At 40.7% G+C, this 25,013-nt stretch overlaps 2 protein-coding genes across 2 annotated transcripts; one reads left to right on the forward strand and one right to left on the reverse strand.

Moving 5' to 3' along the window:
- Window positions 1–242: 242 nt before the first annotated feature.
- Window positions 243–11,004, forward strand: TIGAR (TP53 induced glycolysis regulatory phosphatase). The gene is made up of 6 exons (XM_061476327.1): window positions 243–363; window positions 2,364–2,401; window positions 3,150–3,271; window positions 7,279–7,356; window positions 9,048–9,158; window positions 9,569–11,004. The coding sequence occupies exons 1-6, from the start codon at window positions 332–334 to the stop codon at window positions 10,025–10,027; spliced, it is 840 nt and encodes a 279-aa protein (XP_061332311.1). The 5' UTR covers window positions 243–331; the 3' UTR covers window positions 10,028–11,004.
- Window positions 11,005–18,726: 7,722 nt separating this feature from the next.
- On the reverse strand, window positions 18,727–22,981 carry FGF23 (fibroblast growth factor 23). The gene is made up of 3 exons (XM_061476407.1): window positions 22,173–22,981; window positions 20,454–20,557; window positions 18,727–19,952 (listed from the first exon to the last, which is right to left on the reverse strand). Exons 1-3 carry the CDS (start codon window positions 22,381–22,383, stop codon window positions 19,515–19,517), a joined length of 753 nt encoding a protein of 250 aa, XP_061332391.1. The 5' UTR covers window positions 22,384–22,981; the 3' UTR covers window positions 18,727–19,514.
- Between the last annotated feature and the right edge of the window lie 2,032 nt (window positions 22,982–25,013).

Here is a 25,013-nt window from a genome sequence, read left to right on the forward strand (position 1 = left end):
TCAAGTTTCTCGAGGAACTCCCAGCAGGAAGCGCGACGCAGCTCCACGAACAAGGCACCCCGGGACACAGGGGTCCGCCTCACGGCGCGGGGACCCAGCGGAAGGGGCCGGGTCCTGCCGCGGGGGGGGCGGTCGGTCGGTCGGTCGGTCGGTCTGACACACGGACAGAAGCACATACCGGCCTCCGACGGCTTCCGCACAGACCCCGCCCCCTTTCGCCGCCACGCCGGGGCGGAGCCGTGACGTCACGGGTGGGCGTGAGGGGCCGTGCGCCGCAGTGCGGGGTGAAGCGGGGCCGGGTAGGGCCTGCGCGTACCTGAGAGGTCGTGTTATGGTGCGCTTCGGGTTGACCATCGTCCGGCAGTGAGTACCGCGGCACCCCCAGCCCCGCAGGGTGCCTTTAACCCCTTCCCCTCAGCCCCCTTCCGGTGCCGGGACGGGCTGTGATGTTAGCGGGGTTCCGTTCCTCCTCTCCGACACCCCACCCCCCCCCCTCTCCCCCTCCCATCGTCCCTTAGGCGCACTCGGCTGCCGTCAGCCAATCTGGCTGGCTGCCTGGCTGGCTGCCTTGGCGGGCGGGATGAGCGCCGGGGTGTCCCGTGAGGGGGGCGGGAAGGGGGTCGAGGCGGCCCTGAAGCCGGAGGGGCTGGCTCGGAATGGCCTGGGTACGGCCGCTTCCGTTACCGCTCCTGCCGGGATGCGTGAGGCCGTGGCGTACGCTGCAGTTGGCCGGACAGGTGAAGCCACATCAGTGCAGTTTGGTGTTGGTGAAAGTACGGGGTTATACGTAGCGTCAGTAAGCACTATTTGGGAATGCTTGGGTGGCTGCTCTCGAGACCTTTCTCCTGCCACAAGGTCTCTGGTTGGGCAGGCTGCTCGCTTAAGAGTGCCACCACTCCTAACATTTCTGCTGTGGAACATTAAAGAATTGGCGTTTGTGACTTAGACTCAGAATAGTTAAGGTCGGAAAGGACCTTAAGATCATCTAGTTCCAACCCCCCTGCCATGGGCAGGGACACCTCACACTAGACCATGTTGCCCCAGGCTCTGTCCAACGTAGCTGTGAACGCTGCCAGGAATGGAGCATTCAAAACTTCTTTGGGTAACGCATTCCAGTGCCTCACCACCCTTACGGTAAAGAACTTCCTCCTTGTATCTAACCTGAACTTCCCCTGTTTAAGTTTGAACCCATTACAGTCGCTAATGAAGAGTCCCTCTCCAGCATCCTTGTAGACCCCCTTCAGATACTGGAAGGCTGCTATGAGGTCTCCACACAGCTTCTCTTTTCCAGGCTGGACAGCCTTCATTGAAGTTACTGAGTTTTGCCTTCAGGCTGCAGTGGATATTGACAAAGATTTGTAGTCAACTAGGCTGAATAGCTCCAGTTTCCTGCAGCTGGCAGTAATTAACTGTCTAATTTTTAGTAAAGCTAAACTTTTTTTCTCCTTTAGCATAATATATGCTGAAAGTAGCTGTCAGGACATGGGGCAAGCCTAAAGAATTAAATTTCCTCCCCTTGTGCACGAGTCTAAAGCATACTGAAATACAGTGATTTGCCTTAAAGGTACTAGCCTTCTGCGATCAGTTACCTCTTTGAGGCTCATCTTGAGGGCTTTCCATGAAGCCTTGTTGATGGCTCTCTGTATAAAAACCAAGTAGAGCACTTGGACTTAGTAATGCAAAAACTTAAGCATGTGACATTTCAGTCAGGTGAGGGATTTTAACGTTGTTCATGTGAAGTTTAGTTGTTAGACTTTCCCGCCTAAATAAGTCTGCTCATAGTTTTAGTCACTGTTCTCATGAAATACTGTCAATTATGGTTTTCAAGGTAGAATATTCATAAAGAAGGTGATGTTCATTCTACTAGTTTTTCTACAGCTCTGGCTTGTTATGCTGTTTCTTCAAGGTGTGCAGCCTGCTCTGCTGCTGTCTTTGGTAATCTCTTGAATTGGCTTCCCTTTAAACTACAGCGGTCCAGTTGGCTAGCATAGATTTTTCATAAGAGGGCTCCAGAGTCTTCCTGCAACTTCTCTCTCTCCTGCATGGAGGTGTAATTGTAATAGATACATTATTCTGCATTTATGATAAATTTAAGAAATTACTTCCTTTCATTCCAGGTGGGTTTGTCTGAGTAAATATTGAAGGCATGATTGGGGTTGACCACTTGAAAATATGGGGTGTTGTTTTTGTTGTTTAAAAGTCTTCAGATATGTGGTTTTGAAAAGAGGCTGTGCTGTATTATATCTCATTTTTCATATCCAGACTCTGCTGTCTCTTGTTGGTGCCTAATACAATAATGGTTTTGAACATTCAGCAAAATCATGATGAGTTAATTTTTTTTTTTTGTTTATAATCTCTTTCAGTGGAGAAACAAGATACAACAAAGACAAGATACTGCAAGGTTAGTATCAGTTACTCCGCGAGCTTGTTAGAGGTGGAAAATTATTCTTCCCTGCAGAATGGGAAATCCTGCAACCAATTCCTGAAACGTTAAGTATTATTACGGAATAATGTTGTAAACCTTAACGGGTGTTATTTGTAAGCCAGGACATTAGCTTGATAGCTTTACCACTATCAACTACATACTACATACAGCTATCAACTACATACTACTATGAAGGTTCTAAGTGGATCTCCACAGAATATCAGCAAATGACTTGACTCTCCCATGTGTGTGGTTTTTTTTTTTTTCCCTGTAGATGTATTTTAGTATCAGCAGCATTATCTCAATTGTAATGTCCTTTTTCTTATTTTACAATCAACAGATCTGTTTATAGCATTTCAATTTCAGTTGTGAGGCACCTCTTCCAGGAAGCCTACCAGTGACATTCTAAAAAAAACAAATGTTTTGAAATGACTGCTTATGTTTAGAAAATGTATGTCTGTTTAATGTTTAAATTTGTCATATGTATACATTAATATTAAGATCAATAAAGATCCTTCTGTATTCTTAGTCTGTACTCCCACTTCTGTCATCTGTGTGATGGTTTATTAAAGGCCAGAGGAACAGTGACTTTTACCAGAGGCTGACTTTACTGAAGGAGAAGGATTTTATCATGACTGAGCAGATTCTTTATTGCTGCTGTGCTTGCTCAGCTAAATGATCAGAAATTTGCATGTCTTAATGTTGATTAGTTTTTATTTTTTAGGTCAAGGAGTGGATGAGCCGCTCTCTTCAACTGGTTTCAGACAAGCAGATGCTGCTGGTTTGTTTCTCAGTAATGTGAAGTTTACTCATGTCTTCTCAAGTGACCTTCTTCGAGCAAAGCAGGCAAGTGCTTTTTGAGGCAACTGAATGTAAATATTAGCTTCAGAATTTGGCATTTATTTGCTATTGATGATGCAAAAAATAATACAGTGACAGAGAGCCAAAAGGTATTTTGAGGGACTTAGAACTGCAGTTTGAGTTTTGTAGAATTCAAGAAGGCCTCTGAAGAAATTTCAATGAGAACAGCTCTGTTAGGAGCCAGTGAAGGCTACCTTGCTTTGCAGGATGTCTTGCAATGTTGTTCTAATGGATTTGCTGTTATTTTTTATGGGCATAGGTTCTTACTAAAGGAGTAATTGGGACTGAGAGATAACACAGGCTGAAGTCAGTTTTTCTTTGAAGAAACAAAACAAATTTGCTGTGATATTGTTCTACTTGTGCATTATGGCTGGATGCTGTGTCTTTCTGAGGAATGCAAACCAATATAGGCAAGATCAAGTTTTGCTGTAAATTCAGTGCAATGATCATTAAGTATGTGGAGAGGTTGGATTTGAATAAATAGCACACCTCTCATCTTGATGTACTATTTTTGTAGGTTAATTAAAGAGGAAAAAATGTTAATTACTGAATGGGATTCCATGAGATTTTGTGTGCAAAGTTACAAAATGCTCAAAAACTTTAGGAAACAGAGCTCTGAAAGGTAGAGGTTTTTGATCTCATGATCAGCTGTTGAAGGAAGGTCATGTCTCCTGTGGAAGCCCTGTCCTTAATTCTCTCTGCTTTGACTGATGCCGTGATTTCAGGAGATGTGTAGGTTTCACATCATTGAAACAACTAAGCAGTTCTTGATAGCCCTGCTGGTTGCTTGCCTTTCCCTCCATTGTCCTGCTACAAAAGACTGCGAAGTCTTGATGTAAACCAGATCCACAAAATCTAGCTTAAATCACCTTTTTTCCCTTAAAACATAGATCATCAACATTAGTCAACAGTTTTGCAGCACAGCCCCATGAACTGCTATAGCAGCACAACTTAGGCAAAAAGCAAACTGGAGAGACAGGAAGAGAGTACTGCAATAATTAGGTATTTTAAAAATGCCTTATAACTGCCTGATAAGTCACTTCCTTTGAGTGTGTGAATGGTAGCGATGATATTTAGAAACATTACAGTACAGTTCTGGTGTCCTCAACATAAAAAGGACATGGAACTGTTGGAACAAGTCCAGAGGAGGGCCGTAAGAATGATGGAGCACCTCCCGTATGAAGATAGGCTGAGAAAGTTGGGGCTGTTCAGCCTGGAGAAGAGACACTGCATGGAGACTTCATAGCCTTCCAGTATCTGATGGAGGCGATAGGACAAGGGGTAATGGATTAAAACTTAAACAGAGGAAGTTTAGATTGGATATAAGGAGGAAGCTCTTTACTGTGAGGGTGGTGAGGCACTGGAATGGGTTGCCCAAGGAAGTTGTTCCATCCCTGGTGGTGATCAAGTCCAGGTTGGACAGAGCCTTGAGTGACATGTTTTAGTGTGAGGTGTCCCTGCTCGTGGCGGTGGTTGGAACTAGATGATCTTAAGGTCCTTTCCAACCCTAACTATTCTATGATTCTATTAATAGTGTTTTATAATGTTCATGGGACTCTGTGCTGTGTGCCTGCCTTAGGGGAATTGTTTTTGAATGCTCAGCCACTTGAGAGTGAGCTTGCTAATTTTATTCCTTATTTTAGAGACAACCTTTTCTATGAGAAACATTTGCATGCTCATAGTGTAGAAGACAGACCTGAATTTGTCCTTTGCAAAAGGGAAATGTATTTTGCTATTTTATTTTTTTTGACAAGCTATCCAGACTTTGTGCAAGCTTTTCAAAGATGGGCAAACCTGCAGTTTCCATTTGCTTGGAACTCACTTTTTTGGCATCTGCAAATCTATGAAGATTTTACTACGCTGTCACTTCATAGCTCAAGTATGAGAGGAATGTATAAGTTCCCTTGCAAAAGAGATAAAAAATTGTTTTAAAAGAAACTGTTAGTGATAAAGTTTACTTTTCCTTGCAAAGTCTCCTGCATCAGCTGTAGTCGGGTTGTGCCGTGGTTACTGGAACCAGGAGTGGTGTGCAGTCCCCTGGCTACTGTCCATGGCTAACAGCTGAACATGCAAGACTGAGCAGGATAGCAGAAAATGGGGATGTGTGCAGAGAGAGTTGTACTACCTGGGCAGGAATTCCAAGAGCTACAGGAGATGCAACATGAATAGTAGGTATGAGAAATGCAGGAAGAAACTTTGCAGGGAAGCCTGCTTGAGAGACTAAGCCTAGAAAGGGGGTCAGAGACTGGCTTCAGAAATCAGCAGTGCAGGAGAAAGCAGGGCAGACCAGCAATGTGAAAATACAAAAAGACTAGTTGGGCAGACTAGGGTGTTTTGTGATCACAGCAGAACTCCGTAAGACTACAAAGCTTAACAGAGCATAACAACAAAGTCTGTAGGGGAATATGGGGCCTATGTGAGGTGCTAATGCTGTTGGAACAAGAACTGTGCAGTAGTGAAACCAGGTTCAGGACTGGGACAGGCTGGGCCCTGGGAAGGATCAGAGATAATCTTTTGAGTCTTCTCCATGTATGAAATGGGGCTCATATCCATTCTCTCACTGTGGTAATGTGAAGATTCAGTAATGTTTCTGAAGCATTATATTCTAGTAAATGGTGGCATAGGGAAACTATGAGGAAGTTAAGCTCTTGGAACATGTTTTGGTTTCAGCAGAGTAAATAAGGCTTCATGTTTAATGCTTGCAACTCAAGAGTATGTGTTAGTGCTCAGTAGGTGAGCATTGTCTATTCTATGTAGTGAGCAGGATCTCAGCCCTGGAGAAATTTCAGAATATTATCATACTATGAATAACTATGTTATTCATATTTACAGGGAAGTGTCTGAATTTTGATGTTTTCCTGTGGCAGAAATTTGAAGTTGCAACTTAAAGCCTTTTCTGAGCAATGCATTAAATAGGTCATAAAATCTTCTTAGTACAACGAAGTTTTTTATTATTTGTCAGAATCCAAGGAGCCTTTTCAAAATGAGTCCTTTGAATGTCATTTTGTTTGGACATGGACATTTGCACAATACTTCCAGCTGATATTACCAGTCAAAACTGGTATGTGAATCCAGTATGGCCTTTACAAACTACTGCATGTAAGAACAGGAGGAGGTTAGCTCCTGTGGCAGCCAAACAGGTATGCGATATCCAACACATTAGAGCCTCCATTAGGCAATACTTTTTCCGAAGTGGTATCAGAATTTCTTCTTCATCAGTCGTCTTGCCCTCCCTGCACTCCCAAAATCATGTTTTCTTGGAAGGAAGAAAAAGATGTATAGTACAAGGCTCGTCATCCTGTTAAGAGCAAACTAAGCCCTTTTGGTTTTCTCTGTCTCTTAGCCATGCCATCTAGAGGCAGATGAATACAATAAGCTAGGTATTTTTTTTTTCTCCTTTCAAGTGTATCATCCAGTGCGTTTCCTCCTTGTAACAACTTCAGTTAGTTGCAGCAAACATCCTCCTGCCTCTTAACTGCTTCAGGAGTAGTTGGTTTCTGAGTTGCATTAAGTAGCCACTTTCCAGAATGTAATTTCATTTGTTAGATGTTACATTTTTTTTCTTTTGTGGTTGGATTAACTGATCAGTTTTTAGGAATGTACTGCTTGTGAATCTGATCTACATACTACAAAGAATGTGTTGGCATGATTGCTTTGTGAGTGGCAGTATACTTGAGAGAAGATGTGGCTTTTATCCTGGTAAATCCTGTGCTGCTGTTCATCTTGCTGCACACCTTTCATAGGTGCTAAATGTCTTCAACTGTTCTGGGCTTTGAATTGTGAAAGAACTTTCAGAAGATGCAGGTTTTCTGCCTTTTATGGCCTGACACAGGCCTTATATCCAATTCTGAGAGAGACTACCATCTGAAAACCTTTTTATCTTGGATTTTTGGGTCCTGCTAGTGTGATTGACATTGGATGTGGTGGTCTAAGATGGTCTGGCTATTCCATGAGAAAACAGCTCATTGGTGTGACTTGTATTCACTTTTTAGACTGCTGCCACAATTCTAGGAAAAAATAAGTTTTGCAAAGATTTGGAAATCAAGTGTGATGCAAGACTTCGAGAGAGAGTAAGTGCCAAAACAGTATGTTTTAATATTGAACATTGAACAATTTGAAATGTAACTTGCTACTGATGGGTATCTTGGCTTATTAAATGGTAAATTTAATAGTGGAGAGCACTGTTTGATGTACTTTTAGTCACTGAAAACTGAACGCTTCACATTGGGTATTATAAATCGTTTGCAGAATTGTGAAGCAAAGCCAAAATGTAGTGATTAGTGCTGTAACTGTGATGCTTTAGTGATGTAAGGTAAGATTTACGTGTAGAGGGAATTATCTTAAGTGTAATAAAAAGCTTAGCTGTTTTCTAACTCCATATGTAAAGTGTTAAAGATACTTTCTCTGCTTACCTTCTCTAGCCTGATGGCACAACTCAGTGTTGACTTTTCAGCTGTTTATACCTTTTCATTTGCACAAGGACTCCTGGAAAGCTTTCTTCTGTCTATGGAACAATCTCCTTTCCTGATTAGCTTCTCTGCCTGATAACAGGCATTGTGTACCTCCTGTCTGGTTTTAAGTATGTCTTGATAAGAATAAATTCAGATGCTGGCTGTTACTGCTAATATGAACCACCCTTCAGATGCTACAGTAAGACTGTCAGCTGAATTTTAAATAAGGAAATGCTACAAAACCAAAAGTGGATTGGCATACTGCCAGCATGCAAATACATGTTTAAGGAGCATTACATGATTGTAGCATTTCCCATTTGGATCTTTGTTTTCTGTCGGAAATTCCAGTTCTTTCACTGAAATCAGCAAGTAAATTTCTCCCAAACTCCTCTAGTTGCTTTATCACCTGATATTTTAAAAAGCTATTACAGTTTGTAATACAGAATTTTAGAAAGTTACGCTGTTATGCTTGTTTCCCCCTGTTATAGCACTTGTATGGATGTATAGAAATGCCAGTACAGTATCTGCAGGACACAGGTTGTAAGTCACTACTCTCTATAACTGGAATTAAGTTTGAATTGCATGAAAAGAGGCAAAGTACTTTAAGAGAACATATGTCATTGATCCTATTAGGAAAGTTTTATTCTCTTGTGCCTTGCTTTCATGAGAGGAATCTAGGAAAATAAGATTAGGATTTCGTTTTCAGCAGTTTCAGGGCACTGAATTCTTCATATCTGTCTTAGTGTTCTTAAACTCTCAATATTTTGCTGTAGAGAAAGGGATTGAGAGGCTTAAGTAGATGTGTTTCAATACTTTTAAATTCTGAAGACTAATAAATTAATTGTTGTGGATATGCAGTTAGGTGCCATAATAAGTGGATAGTGACATAGAAGTCTAGAAAGCCCCAGTAAGAAGTATGTGTCTGTATCCTAGTCATCAACATCAAGGTTTCTGGAATGTGCATAACAACGTTTGACAGTACAGTTATCTTGATGTGAACAGCAACATACAGAGGTGTTTGCAATGTAGTGTCAGTTACAAAGACACTTGAATTTTGTATGCTAAGAATGAGTGTTGAAAATATACACGTGCACACCAGCAAATATATATATATACGCACACTTTGTATGTATACATTTAGCTTAAATAGCAGATAAAAAGTTACCTCCTCCCCCAGTATTGGAATAAAATGTAAAAAGTAGTTAAGCCTGTGTGTTACACTTGAGAATCCATTAAAACAAAGATGTTTGTATTGAAAATGGTATGGGAGACTTGATACATCTGGCTAAACTGTCTCTGGTTTCTTACAGAAATATGGTGTTGCAGAAGGAAGGCCTTTGGCTGACCTCAAGGCTATGGCAAAGGCTGCTGGAGAGCAATGTCCTTCATTCACGCCTTCTGGAGGAGAAACACTGGATGAAGTATGGTATTTATTTGCGCCTTACTTTCAGTGCAGATGCAGCTATTGCATACGTACTTTCAAACATCTTACTGAGAGCTTAGCCCAACTAAAGATCGTTATTTTATAAGCTAAAAACACTTGACCTGATTACAGTGTCTGCTAAGTAGGGAATCTCTTTAGAACTATAGTATTGATTTTGAGATTGTCTCCTCATGAAGCTGTCATTTGGAGAAGGATGATGGCAATTACTTCCAGCCTTGGCTTCGAAGGGCAGAGGAGTTTTTCCAGCATTCAGTAGCTTCTCACTGATTTCTGAGACTTGTCTGTGATTAATGTTTGTCTTTTAACTGAAGTAGTTCCATCTCAGATTTCTGAAAGGCAAAGTCTCTTGCATTCTTCACAATGATCTCTTCTGACCTTTCCCTGTAGGTAAAAGAACGTGCAAGGGATTTCTTTGAATTTCTGTGTCAGCTAGCTGTTGAATTGGAACAGAAGGAGCAAGATGTCCATGGTGCAGGAAGCAGAAACTCAGGAACATCTGAAGAACAGTTTGTTTTCCCTTGGACGAACCACTGCAGTGAAGCAGAACTTAGCTGTGATAACGGTGGAGTTTCTAAAATACTAGATGCCAATATATTAGTGGTGAGTCATGGAGCCTACATGAGGAACTGGATTGGTTATTTTGTTTCACATCTTAACTGTACTTTGCCATCAGATTTAACAAAGTCTCAGTTGTCTTCTGTCAGTCCCAACACAGGAGTTAGTCACTTTGTTATAAAACTTGAAAATGGAAATTTGTTAAAACCTGAAATCACATGTGTTTGTCTAAATCAAGATTCTCACTTAGTAGATGTGGGAGCTGAATGTGTAGCTCAAAAAGTCTTTTAAGAGGCTTTGTAGGAGGAAGTGGTTCTAGATCATCATTATCCTGCGCTTGGAAAAGATATCTGTAGTAAGTACTGAGATTGACTGGAATTATTGACATTAAACTGCAAAAATTAAGACATGCAACTGCTTACCATCTTAAAATAACATGATTTGCATGGTCCTAGTGCCTGATAAAAGTTGGCACTTGTGAAATAACATAAATGTTCTTTATGAACAGAAACTTAATACTTAGTCAGTTGTATATCTACACCTACAGAAACTTCATTAGTCCATAATTATTTGGTTTTCCCCCAGTAAAAGAGTTGGGGAGGTGAGAAGAACGGTACCTCAAAGATGAACTGTACTGTATCATTGTTTTATTACAATATGCTATATTGTAATATTAAACATATATTGTCTTAAAATAACTTTTTTTGAATGCAGTTGTATAACATAAAAAGGAGCATTGTCTAGTGGAAAAGGTTTGGTACAGAGTCAGGGGACATGTTCCTGACTCTGGTGCTAAGTAGCTGTGAGACTCTGGGCAAATCTCTCTTCCATTTGTGAAGAGGGGATGATGATACACCTACCTCTCAGGAGTGTTTTGTAAGAAACCATTAGGGTTGTTGAGACCTCTGTTGAAGAGCACTGTACACGGACATAAAGTATTTATTTTTAACTGTAAGCAGGATGAGGAACCTCATGTGAACATAGTTGAAATAACGGTCTCTCTTCTGAAAAGGAGCCTTGTCAACAGGGTGAGTCATACCTGACTGGAATCCTTTTGTCAATTATATCAGGTACTTGATGGATGAGTAGTTTTGCCTCGAATTAGGCAAGTTTGATCGCTGGATGACTGTAGTTGCTTTAGTACTGCATTCTTTCCCAGCTAGGGTGTTTGGAGTGTGACTATCTGATTTATGTTATTTATGTCCACATACTTTTTCTTCATTTGCGTATTTTAAGCCTGTTTAAAAAATAAAGGCTTCTGAATAGAACTCCATTTCATCTGTATTTCTTTTGAGGTAAAAATCTTTGTTGATATTACTTTATGAAGCATTACTCAGGTCATATAACTTCCCGTTTGTTTTTTTTTTTTTCCCTGAAAAACCCTACGCTGGTCTCTTACTGTGAAAAAGAGCCTTTTTTAGGGCTAACGGATCAGCACTATCCTGACTCTTACCTGGAAGAACCACTGGTGTAAAATGTTGAGGATATACTTAAATTGCTTGCAACTGTTCAAAATTAACTGTTTGAAGTTTTAACTTTTTCATAATTTTTAAAAATATGCTGTCCGGTGTCCTTTAAACTACTTGGTTTCTTTGCCTTGAAGCAGAGAATACTAAATTGATCACAGCCAAAGAAGGCAAAAAAGTTTTATTGATGACTACTAACAGAGTTAATGGCAGAGGGTGAGCCATTCTTAATTTGCCTGTCCGTGGTAGTGCCCATTTATTTCAGGAAGGCTGCTTACATAGCAGGAGACTGCTGGTCTTAAAATAGCTAGAACTTTTCTGTAATTGTCATGTCCTGAATTTTGTCGGTCATTCCATTAATACTTCTTGGAGCCAGAGTAACCAAGTTGAAAATGTGCATCCTTCGTCAGCTAGAAAATGAGTGGGCACCTAATCCTGCCTTAAGTCAGTAACTTTTGTCAAATATTTCAAAACACACTGGTGATTTATGTGCTTCCCTGAGTTTAAGAGGCTTGTTTTGTTTTCTTGCCTACCCTCAAGCATGTTAATTAACACTTTGTTGTTGCTGATGAGGTTAATATCCAGGGGGAACATCTACTTGTTAAATGCTTTGCCACTTGGGTGTTATTCTTCTGTGAGGAAGATAGATCCATGGATCTTTGACTCTATTACCGTTAACAAATTACTCTCTATTACTGTTAACAAATTCTTTTATCTTGGGTTAACTCTTCCATAGGGCATGCAGATGGTACAATAATGCCTGACCATGAAAAATATCAAAGGGTGAAACTGTTCCAGTTTTCTAAACAGCTCCTATGTTAATGAAATAACATTTTTTTCAATTAAAAACTTAAGAGCTAGAATGTCCTAATCAACACTTTATAAAACACACTAAATTGGTGCAAAAACATGTGCCAGTGGCTGGGGGAGTATAAGCAGTCAAGTGTGTTCTGCAGTTCCTGTGTTGCAGTCTACCCGTATGTATCTGCACTTGACATTGTTGGAGACAGGATGCTGGCGCAGGTAATCTTATAGCCTCCCCTAATACAGTTACGTATTATTTCACCTTCATCATATCAGATGTAAGCTTCTCTATGCATTAAAAAGTAAATCAGTAATTTTGGAGGCTTCTGAAGTTAATTGTAAAGTCTTTTTTTCTTTAGGTCTATATACAGCACTGGTCTTTTAAAGTCTTTAAATCGACACTGAGATGACATCTGTCTTCTTGCTCTTTTAATAAAGTGACTCTTGCACATTTGTACAGTAATTCCATACAGTTTATTGGGATCATGGGAAAGGAGAGCTGCAGTTATAGATGGTTCTGTTAGGAATAGTAACAGAACATAAATATTTGAGGGATTACTCAGTAGTGGGCAATGAATGTTTTGTCCTTGTGAAATGCCAGTCTCTAATTAGCAGCAGGAGACAAGGCTTTAACTACAGGGTGGATTTTCAGCAGTAGCTGCCAAGATGCAAGAGAGGCTGTGGAAGCAGATCAAGCTGTTAAATACATTACCAGGATGATGAGAATTTCAAGTGATAAGAAAAAGGTACATTCCTTTTGAATACCTTTGTGGGAAAATAGTGCTGAAATAAATGTTAGAAATATCTCAGCTTGTCCACATAATGGCCTGTAGTCAGATGTGACATAACCAATTGCCAGTCTTTTAAACTGGTCAAGGTTAAAATAAAAGCTGTCTTGGCAGGTCTTTTTCAGGCGGAATAGGAGAAGAAAAGGTGACTGTGAAGAACACCAAGATCAAGAGGAAACTCAATCCCCTCCTTTCTGAGCTAATCTTTTCTTTTGCTGAAGAGTCCAGTGGTAATCTCCCAAAATAGGCATGCTTCAGAAGGTAGCAAAGTTGTGCCCTCCTTTGATAAAGTCATCATTCATGTTTAGGCAGTACTTTTCCAGGCTGGGCTTGATTTGGAAAAGGTGACAGGACAGACAAATCAGAATTCAAAATTCCCTGCATGGTAGCACACTTATTCCTCAGTTTTGGCTCCACCAACATCATCTCCTGGCAAGTCTGCTAAATGTCTAGCAGTCATCAGGCATGCCTTTTGGCAGAGTGCTCTGGTAATATCACAATTTCCTTCCCCTAAACTATCAGCTCTTTTTCAAGATACTTGCTCTGTTCCCACAGTTCTCTCTTGGGTTTCTGTTTTCCAGACATAGCCCTGACTTTGCAATAGGAAGAGGTTTGGTTGGGTTTTTTTACATACAGAATTTAGATCAGATGTATTCTCTATCCAAGCTTTTGGTATTTCATGAGACTGCCTCAGATCCACAGCCCACATGCCTGGACCTAAAATATGTCAGATTTTCCCCAGATGTGTCCCTCTTTTGAGGGCTTTGGCCATGAGCCTGAGGTTTCTGAATATGTAGTAATCCCAGGCAAATGGCAGCTGCATGAGCACAGATCAACTGCGCAGTATGTGAGCTGTTTCCCTGACACCCACAGCTATGGCAAACCTGCTGTGTGGATGATCTGGTTGCGTGTGGTAAATCCAACCTGCTGTTTGGGCAGGTCTCCTGTGCTGAAATGGCTCTCATGTCACTTGTAAACATCCCTGGGGTTTTCTGGCAGGCAGGGAGCCCTGGATGAGTCTACGGATGTCCTACCTGAACACCAGAAGATGGCAGTGGGGCCCCTGAGAGCACAATCAGAGAGCAATAGCAGAGGTCCCTGAGACTATGGGCATAGGAGGGTACCAGGGTAAAAACACAAATCGGGACTAGGCAATTACTGGGCATTAAAGGAATGCACTTGAGGTCCAGGCAGAACCCCTTTTGGAGCATAACTAGATGTGATCTTTTCTCTCCCTCTTAATGCCCAGTTGGTTGATCAAGCCATAGGTGAAGTGAAGCAGTGGTGATGCACTAGACTTGACTGTGGTAGGTCATGAGCATATTTTTGGAAGAGCTAGCTATTGAAAATTGAATTTAAAAAGGTTTTATTTCAGAAGGGCAAGAATCACAAAATTAGTTTCATAAGGTCAGCTGTACTGAAGAGTCACAAAATTAGCAAGGTCAACTATACCTAAGAGCCTTAAATGGACTTAATATGGAAGAAAGGGGGAAAGCTTTGCTTGTTTAAATTAGAGGTGTAAAAATTGCCTAGTTATATCACAAACAGGCAAAAATGGCAGGGAGGGTCTCTAGGCCTGATTAGATCAAGAGTCATTTCCGAATGAGTTACTGGTTCTGGGAAAGAAACTATAAGGAGTAGAAAGAAGCTAGATATGAAATAATGAGAATTTGCAAAATAAATTAAAGCCAGTAGCAAAACCATCTTGAGATATGTGTATATCAAAATAGAAAACAACAAAAGGAGTATCAGAAATGTTGCAGTGTGTAGATGGAAGAGAGATTGAATAGTCTTAAATTATATCCCCCAAATGAATTACTTCATTTACGGCAGTATTGAACACAAGGGTGAAAGAAGATGGATGATGGGAATGAGGAAAGGCAAAATACCACATTTAAAGCCAAGAATTAAAGAATTTAATATGCTTCTGTCAGGGGAAATGACTAATCTTTATCCCAGAATTCTGAAAGCACATCTAAAATTACACATCCGTAAGCAAGTATTTTAAATAGATCTGTCAAGTTGGGTGTGGAACTGTGTGACTAGAGAATAGGAAATAAAATATTTTTTATTTGAGAACAGAGGACAAAGTAATCTTACAGAACTGTTAGTTTCACCTTAATAACATTCAAGGCATTAGAATTAATGCTGAAGGAGAATGTAATTACAGACAAGAGAGGTAAATGAAACCTTGACTATAATTAAATGAATTTTTGCCATAAGTAGTTCACACTAGACTAAACTGATAGTCCTTTAATGGAAGAACTTATGTTTAGCAACGCAAAAATGATGGAAAATTATTTAGGTGAATTTTAATTGAGCACTTGACACCATGCCACGATGGAAACCATCAGCTCAACTGGAAAAGATAAATGTTACTAGAGAAAAAAAAAGGTGAAGTAGGTATGCAGGCAATTTATGGGCATATGAGTAAGTAGTAACGTCCGAGGTCAAGCACTGAGCTGGAGCAAAGTTGCTACTTAAGTTCCTCATGGGGCATTTTTTCTTATGACTTTGAATAAAAATATAGGAATGTGGAAATATTAGTGAGGAATCATCATCAACAACTAAGTCAGAATATCATGCAGAGGAGGAAATGATGAATTGGAGGTGTGAAATTAAAGACATGGCATGAAACCACCCACCACAGCACTTTGGTACCAGTGACAAGAATATCCTCTACAAACTGGAAGATAATTGCTGAAAACAATGGAGGAGAAAAACCTGGGGTAATACTAACCTCTGACTGACAGTGGGGAGTTGGTGATGTTGAATTTAGATTCTGAAAGGTGCCTTTCATCAAGGTAAGGAATCATTGTACAGTCATTGCCATTGTGCAGGCACTGATGAGATCTCACCTGTAATTCTTGCTGGAGGAGCTGGGAAATGTAGTTCTACCTTGAAAATGGGAAACAACAACCTGGGTTAAATAAATCAAAACCTCTGAGTTATTCAGATAAAACACCAACAGCATTTTGTAAAAGACTTCCTGTTACCAGCAGATCCGGGAGCTGGTGCTTAATGCATGATTAAGTTTGGGGGAACAAGTAGGCAATATTCCACTTGGGAAGTTGCTGGTTTTAAACTCTGTGACTTCCTATGTTGCTTACCCTGAAAGCTTACAGACAGGAATGAAGCTCACTCTTGGGCACATGAATTTCATTTAGGGTTGAAGAAGGGGAGACCTACTTTACAGAAGGACTTCAAAATCAGTGAAACACCCAAGCAATCATAGAAATGGAAGTTAAATTTAGCTAATTTGCCAATCTTACTACTTGAGTCTTAAAATCGGTCCTTCTCTCTTCTGAAAACATCTAGGCTGCATCTAGGATTGTGCCTTAGCCTCAGCAAATAGACTCCTGGCTTATACACCAGATGTTGTTTGAATGCAGGGAAGAATTGTTGGGGATGAGGATTTGCTCAGAGTACTGGAATGGGTTTGTGGTCTAATTCAAGCTGCTGTCCACAGTGTGCTTCAGCAAAACCACATAGCCCTCAACTAGGTTACTAAGCAAAATACTCAATTTCTGTTAGATATTATCCAGATAATATCACTTAACAGAACACAAAGTAGACTGGGATGTGTGGTAGCTTAATGAAGATTTACAGAATTAAAGGAATAAAGGTTAAAGGGAAGCGCAAGGATGTTCTAAGATGTGTGAATCGTCATGCTCCAGGATCTAAAACAGTGTGACAAGGCTTGGAAAAAAGCAGGCGCTACGTTATCATTATTGGAACTATCCTTTCAGATGCCTGGTTCTGGTTACTGTCAGAAACAGGAGCCTGAACCAGGTGTGGCCCTTCATAGGTGCTGTCTTCCTATGTTAGCACAACTACTCCAGGTCAAAAAAATGAAGGAGTCTCTTATTTCTTTGAGTAGCCAAATACATCTCATAATCTTCATCTCTAGGTAGCGTTCGAGACCTGTATCTGACTGGCACCCTACTCTTTTTTTCATGCTCCTTTCACAAGCATACGTCACTCAAAACTTCATTCGTCCTTGTGAAATACACAGGGGCTTGGCTGAAAAGGGTGCAGAAATGTTGTTTTTCTGCTCCAGCATAAATCCTCTGTATGAAGCTCTTTCTTTCCTAGCCATGGAATTTCTTTGAATGTCTGTGATTTTCTAAAAAACACAGAATCAGATAATAATGTAAAAAGAGGGAGAATCCCTGTTAAATCAAGCTAAGGGTTGAAGACAAGGGCAGGGGAAGACAGAATGGTGGGTGATGAAAATATCGTAGCAAAGGCCTGCACAGCAGGCAGGAGAGCAGAAACAGTGGTTGCATGAGCAGATGTTAAGCTGTTACATTGTTCAGTACTTTAGGCAAGCTCTACTGTCTGGGACTGTTCTCAAACAGGATTACAGGATTATTACTGAAGAGCACTTTGTAAAATTACATAGTCTGCAGTGAAATAAAATCTAGCAATAGAAAAAAAATAGCTGGGAGGTCTTGAAAGGGCCAGCTCAGTCTCCTCTGCCCCTTGTCCTTGCACCTTCATCAGCTCTGGGCGGAAAGAGCACTGTCTCGGAAGGGAAGATATAAGGGTATATCAAAGCATCAAGCTGTGTAATTCCAAAACCCCACCCTGGCAAAAGAAGGAGGGGTGAAACACTGATGGAGTTGTTTTGCTGCAAAACAGAGCCTTAGCATAGCCCTAGGAATGGAGTTACAATGGTTTGTATGAGCAGCAATAAGTGAGCAGTAATGGTAATTTACCAAGCATCTTTTATCCTAAGATCTTGAAGCCAGGATGACAAATATTTCCTAGTGGACTTAGCTGCTAGATCAGTGGTTTCCCACTGCTTCTGGGTCGCAGAAGTTGTTTCCCAGTAGAGATGACAATCCCTTCATGGTCAGTCTACACCTACTAACAGTTTTTCCTTATCACCTTTCACAGACCTTTCATAGTTGTGGTGAATGAAACACCCCAGAAGATGCATCCTATGAGGCTGAAAAACACAGGGGATAGTGAGACAAAAAAATCTCAGACACTGCTAATGGCATTTATTCACTCGAGTCCTTCTGGAATGGGGAGCTTAAACAGAAGTTGCAGAATCCATCATTTGGAGAGAAGGAAAAGTTTATTGGTACATTTATAAAAGGAAATAATCTCTATAATACATTTTTATAAATATTTATAAATATTTTGTGGGGCTTAAGGCCCACTCAAATAAATAAATAAATATTGCAATATAAATAAGGCTTTCTTATAGCTGGTGATTGCCAGCATCTCCTTTGATTCTTTCAGCATTTCTATACAGTTCTCTATAGTTGCAAATATGTTTTTTGATGCAAAATCCACTGTGAATTCACTCTTAGCTTAGGGACTAAATCCCCCAACTCCTCATGGAGTAAGCAACCCTTCTTCCTTTGTTCTAATGTACAGAATATAGAGAGAATATATAGACTATAGAGTTGGTACAGAGATTTAACCCCACCAACATTTCTCATCGAAGTTTGGTATAGATCAAGAAAGAACTTTTCACAATTCAAGTTGCTGTAGGTCTGTTGACTTGGATCCTGGAGAGCTCTGTGGACTTACTTATGGCAGTTTAAGCAAAATGAAAACTTTGCTTGTGTAATTGCAGTCCAGAGTTCTCAAGGAGCAAAAGCCAAGAAGAATGGTACAGGAATCAAGTTGAATTAATAAACTAGAATATATAAAAGAAATCATACCTCTCCACTGTGTAGACAGCAAGGTAAAAAGTCTTGCTTTAATTTGGGTAAGCAAGAAAGTATGCAGCTATCTGCCTGCCCCGAAATTCTCCTAAATTCATTAGAATCACTCCTTTCCTTTTGAGACCAATCAAAACTATAATGAGTTCAGAGGGGAGAAAACATCAAAATACGAGTCAGAGCCCTTGGTCTAATCCTCATCATTTGACTTGTCCTGTGTTCCTAAGACCTTACATCAATTAGGTTTTGTAGTGATCCTGGAACTTCTCTCTGGCTTGGAAATATGCAAAACTAATGTTTCTACATTATGTTTCCATATTATGATGGTAGAACTCAGTCAATATAGAAGTATGATAGAGAAGCACTAGAGAGACAGTAAGACTCTTTTTCTCAGACCTCAGCTTGGATTCAGTAAGTGTCAGAAATTACTCTTTCTACACCAGGCCATTTGATCCTGTCCTGTTTTCCTGTCAGTTACTCCAGTTTTCCATGTGTGCTGCTCCTATGACAGCAGAGTGGTCACTTTTTTACTCATATGGGCATAAAAAGAGACTGAAGAGCCAATTTAGCAGTGAAAAACATAAATAGTAATTTTTATATAATAATATAACAGTTTGTCTGCTGTGCTTGCACAGCCAGGGATGGTGCTAGTAAGGGATTCCCTGTCTTTGTTGGCATCTCAGATGCTCCAGGGCTTTTCCCAGTTACATCAGAAACGTAACATTGGTTTCTTGTTTCATTCAGGTGAATTAGCGTTTTTGCTGATGCTTGCTTACGGTGGTGATTCAGACCCTAAAATGTTTGGTTTGTATTCTTCTTTTAAAAAATTTATCTTCTTTCCAGTAAAGCACATCCCCATCTGGAAAATGACCAACTCGTTTTTCCAGAAACTGTCATTTATAGGTACAAAATTTAAAATTAAGGATTTCTTCCCAGGATTTCCAGTAGCCATTTCAACATTCAAACTGAATATGCCAGACAGTTCCTTTTGCCTATTATATTTGCCCGTGTCTTCAGTTTGCAAGCAGTGGGACCACAGTTATTTTGTAATATAGAAGCGAGGACTTGCGTACCTCCTGGCATCCATCATAGCATGAGGGTCATCTGGGTTGACCACGTCGTTCTGGTTGATTCTCATGGGTTCTTTGGGCACATGGGAAAAGTCTGTTTGCTGCTGCAGCTGAGATCCAAACAGAGAGATCTTTCTCTGTGGGACCAGGATCTGATGAGGATCCATTGGGTCGATATCTGCGCTTCTAGTGTTTCTGTGGGGTTCAGGTGTGTTGAATCGAAACAGAGGGATTTCATTTCTCCTGGATAAAAACTGGGAGTACGGTGGTGGATTCACACCAGGGAGAAAAGCTTGTTTAACTCTGCCTAAGCTAACCAGGAAGTTGTGTTTGGGAGATTGGTACACATCATATCCATTTTCCAGCGTCTTGTGGTTGAACACACAGTCGTCTTGACTGAAGTAATGCTTAGGGGAAAAAGAAAGACAGGTGTAAGCAGAGGGATTAGTGAATGCCAGGTTCCAACTAAAGATGGAAAAAAGAGGCAAGTTCTTGAAGCAAATTTTTTTCTGATCTGCCAGCCCTGTAACTCAGGCTTAGTCAGATGTAGATCTGAGATGCTTGCCCATGCTTTCAGCAAAGGTATTATAACAATAACAGTGTTTTCTTTCCAAGAAATTCAGCACTGTTTGAGCTACTCCCACCCCATGGCTCTATGCTACAGCAGGAATTCAGATTGATCCATCACTGGATCTTGTTCTTTCCTCATTTACGCAAGCAGGAACTCAGGTGATTTTTGTCAGCTCCACAACTCAATACAGACAAAGAACAGGGGGAAGTTTAACCTAAGTGACAGGTTCTCAGCTGACTTAAATCTGCATCCCTACTGTAGCTGTAGCTGAGGAAGTAGGCACCATGCTTGCAGACTGCACCTGCCTTTCAGGTTTGTCTTAGTAAAGGTCACTCACCGAACCAAAAATGTTTCCTCTCATGTCCATACACAGGTAGCGTCCACTCTTCACACCTGTGATTATCACTGAGCCAGCACCCTCGGACTTGATCATTAGGGCACCTGTTTATTGAAACAAAGATGTCGAGTCCATGACCCAGTTTGACATTGCACCGTTGCTTTACAGATCCACAGATGCTGTGGCTGGAAGTGTCCTCTGGGGGTCTGAACAAACCTCCCCGTGAAACCTGGGACTATTTGCCCACTCGAGATCAGGTCAGCTGTTGGCTTTGTCTGTCTGAGTTTTGGAATGCTCCCAGGATGGAGACACCACCACCCCCCTGGGTGCCCTGTTGAGTGCTGTACTAACTCCCAAAGACAACTTTTTATTTCCCTTAGCATCCTCTCTGAAGTCCCAAACCACAGGATGGGGACATTGCCTTTAGTTCTGTCATTGGCCACTACCAAGGGGAGTTTGTCTCTCTCACCTTTGTGACGGCCCTGTGTTATTAGGTCATCTTTAGCCTCCTTTTTGCTATACTAAACAAACCCATCTCCCCCAGCCTTTCCTGACAGATCATGCTCAAGGCCCCTGACCATCCTGAAAACCCTCTGTCAGAGCAGCTCCAGTTTCTCCACATCCACCTTGAACTGGGGCTGCTGTAGAGCTCCAAGAGCAGTTTCACCGGTGCTGAGTAACGTGGGAATAACTTCCCTTGATCTGCTGATCACAGTAGATGGTTTGCCTTCCTCTCAATGCAAGTGTTTGACTCAGTGCCTGCTGTAATCCTCAGGTCCTATCCAGGAGGGCTGTACACATCCAGCCTGTGCAGCTGCAGGGGGTTGTTGCAGCCCTTGTGCAGAACTTTTCACTTCTCATTTATCTCAGTGGTACTGTGGTGACCCAGCAGAGATTCAGTGACCCTCTCTTTAAAGACCCCTTTTGTTGCCTGATTTTTTTACCCTTCTTGCCCCACCCTTCCCGATGCTGGTGTGTTTGCTTCATGGCAGATATGGGAGAAACATGTTTTCCTCTCTGTTCTCTAAAACATCACTCTTGTTCTTGACCCATAAACCTAAAAGGAGTTTTATGACACCTTTAAAGATACAGGAAGGCAGTGCAAGCTTTCTTGCCAGTGTTCATTACTTTCATTAGTAATTCCTAAAAATAATTACTTTCATTAGTGATTCCTAAAAAAGCCCCAAAAAACACAAAACAAAAAATAGCAGACCATGATCCTTTTTTCGCCTTGATTATATGATAACTTAGAAAATATCCTTTGCGCCTTATACACTTCTGTGAAAACATCATTACATATGCTTATGTTTTTAATTGAGTTTATGAAGAAGACTGTGCAGCAATAATACTGAACATGACTTTATGATTCCTACCTACCTGTGATTTGAGTGCCACTAAAAGAGAAGTACTTCTGAAATGCTATGAAAGAACTATACACCTTAAAAAACACCCTAATTTTTCTATCACCCATAGTGTTTGGGCCAGGTTTTTCTGCAAAGGAAGAAAAATATCTCAGTTTTCCATGAAAATTAATTATGATAAGGCAATTTAAGAACCTTTTAGTTACAAGAGGGAATATTTTTTTCCCTCCCATAGGTATACTCCTCTTCTGCCTGCCTAACAAGAGAAGGGGATTTTCTATAGGTAGTGAAGTAGCAAAAGCCTTGGTCTCCCTCCCCTAGTCCCCTGAAGACTGAGGTTCCATAGTAAGCCACTTACTGTAAATAGTTTGGTGAGGAGCACCATCAACATAGCCATCAGCATTGATTTGGAGATGGAAGCTGTTCCTCTCTGTATCTGTGTAGAGGTGCATCAGGCGATCTTCATTCCCCCAGCTGGGATTCAGCAGTGGAGAGGAGTTGGGAAAGGCGAGGGTAGCCTTCAGGCTACAGAGTACCAGCAGCAGGTAGTAAGCACTGCTCTGTGGCATGGCTCACCCTTCCTTGCAGTTGGTCGGTATCTGCAACTTGATGTGAGTCTGTGCTTCTTGCTTGCTCCTGGTCACCTGTGTTTGGAGAGTGAACCCTCAGATAAGTTCCCTTCTTTTCTGCAGAGTCTTATAAAGGGCAGCAAAGTGACATCACACAGGAAAAACTTCTCCACATCCTTGATTTTTGTCAAAGCAACATTTTAAGTGGCCCGAAACCTCAAGGGAAGGATCTCTGGCTAAGGTGCGGGGGGGAAGAAATGTAAGGTTTCTAAAGACAGCTCACGAAAGCTAATCATATGTTCAAATGTTATCGACAACCCTGTGACATCTGAAAGCTTCCCACGCCCCTACTGTTCGGTCCAGGAAGAGCAATCCACTGCAGTTTACTTTTACTGAAGGGAATGACCCTCCAAACCTGAACAATCCCTTTTTTTTCCAGACGTGTTTATTCAGATTGCCACCTGCACCCTCGGTTTCCAAACTAGATCTGATTTACTACTGGAAACAGCAAATACTGATACAATATTTTGCAAATGTACCAAAATCTGATATTAGTTTGCTCTGGGCCTGATTCCTCCTTCATTATGGTGTAAGTTTAGCAGTAAGCCTGTGGTGCTGATACTTATGTCACTCCATTTAAGCAAAGGAAACTTGATATGAGCACGACCCACTTCAAATAAATTGTCCCTTTTATTTCTCCTGATTCATTTTGAGTCACTTAAATAATTTAAAACCGGCCAAACCACTGAAAATTACGTGTAAAACATATAAAACTGCATGTTTGTTCCTGCATTGCACATCTGGCTGGCAGTCTTTCATGGAGTCATAGGGGTTAGTGTGACCAGTAGATCTAAGATCTGAATCAAACCTGAATCACTCATACTGGCACGTTTTTAGTACTCAGGTACAGCAAGCAAGCTTGGAAGGACTACAAGGGGAAAAGTAATAAGTGGGCAGTGATGTTAAAAAAATGCTCCAGGACACAATACCTGCTTTCCAGTTGTCCTGCCAATGTTCTGCATCTTTACAAACAGATTTTCTGATCTAAAAAAAAATACTTCCATTTATTGTCTGAAAATGCTGTACTAATGCAACACTGTGTAAAGAGTGATAGGAAGAACAGGTTATAAAACGAGACTGTGTTAAGTTTTCTTTCAAAAATTAATACAAAACTGAAAAGAGTACTGGACAATAAATTTTTTTTTAAGGAAAACTGAGGATTTTAATTGTAGCAGTCTTAGGTTCAGTTACCATCTCTTGTTGGACAGAGTACAAAGAATTCTTAGCTTCATTAACAAGCTGTGGAGCAATGCTGCCACCACCAAACATGGATTGATGGATTGATACAAGTGAAACCAACTGAATAAGCTGATTTGGTTTGCTTTTATTGCTTAAAATTAGCAAAACACTGCCAAATTCTTCTGTCATACCTGTGTAAAGCCAGAGACTTGCATCAGTGTATATACACTGTGTAAATGATAGCATTGTTTAGCCAAAGTGTATAAGGGTCATATCTTTCACTAAGTAGAGTGACAAAGCTGTCTTCACTGAAAGACAAGCTAGGCTACAGATGTTTTACTGGGTATAATGTCTGACATGCTTCAATTTAAAGGATACCTTGGAAAGAAAGCAGGGTTGCTTTTTTCTGTTTAAAGTGACATGTCTTTTTATTGTTGAAATTATCCACCAATATTTCTCACTCTGGTATTAAAACAAATGTCTGGGGGGTTTGGTTGGTTTATTGTTTGTTTATTTTGTTTTTCTTTTGTTCCTTTCCACTAGAGTACCATGGAAATGTGCATATGTATACCTCAGAAGCTGTTGCAAAAGTTTCTGTGAGAGTCACTCATGTGAGAGGCACTCATGTCCTTCTGTGAGAGCGTAGTGTGTCCTCTTGGGGTTTTTTTGTGATTCTTTTGTGAACACGGTTTCTCTGCTTTGATATTTCATATCCATCATGACATTTTTCTGTGCTTGCCGTTGTTCACTGAGCTGATCTCTCTCCGCTGTCATAGCTGCAGAGAAACAGATCTCAGATGTTAGAAAATTTATTGAAACCCCATTTTAGCACATGCCAGTTGTGAGGAGCTGTTCCGGTGTTTTGTGTGTCAAAGAAGCAAAGACTGCTTTCACGTGGTTAAATTGTTTGACATATTCAAAATTTTCCAATCGGGTCAGCTTAACTCCATACTCCTCAGAGTTCTGTTTAAGCTGCTGGGCTAAAGTGAATGTATTTAAGTCTCTGTGAAGGTCATAAGGCAAATTTTGCCTTTTCATAGGCCTTTGTTTTAAATCTATGGATGACCACTACACGTTGTTCTTTTTAACAGTCCGTTTCTTTTTTATTCCAGGCTGCTCCACTTATTCCTTCTGTTGGTATGCCACTTACCTTCTCCTACCCATTCTGTTACTGAAGTGACCGGGTGTATGAAAGCTTGTTGACTTCTTCAGCTGCGTCTGTTAGTGAGAACAGCCTTTCTTCTCATGTATTGTTATGCTGTTACAACAGCAATAACATTTCTGCACCCTTACCACGTATGTCGGTATTGCTTTTTTTAGATTTCTTATATTGTTCTGAGACGTTTGATGAATCAAGGCAGCTTTTCTCAGTTCTCAGTAAGTAATCAGCT

The sequence above is a fragment of the Pezoporus flaviventris genome, unplaced genomic scaffold, assembly GCF_033815535.1.
Source record: "Pezoporus flaviventris isolate CSIRO_AGI_PZ_B2104156 unplaced genomic scaffold, CSIRO_AGI_Pfla_v1 ptg000096l, whole genome shotgun sequence".
Lineage (NCBI taxonomy): Eukaryota > Metazoa > Chordata > Aves > Psittaciformes > Psittacidae > Pezoporus > Pezoporus flaviventris.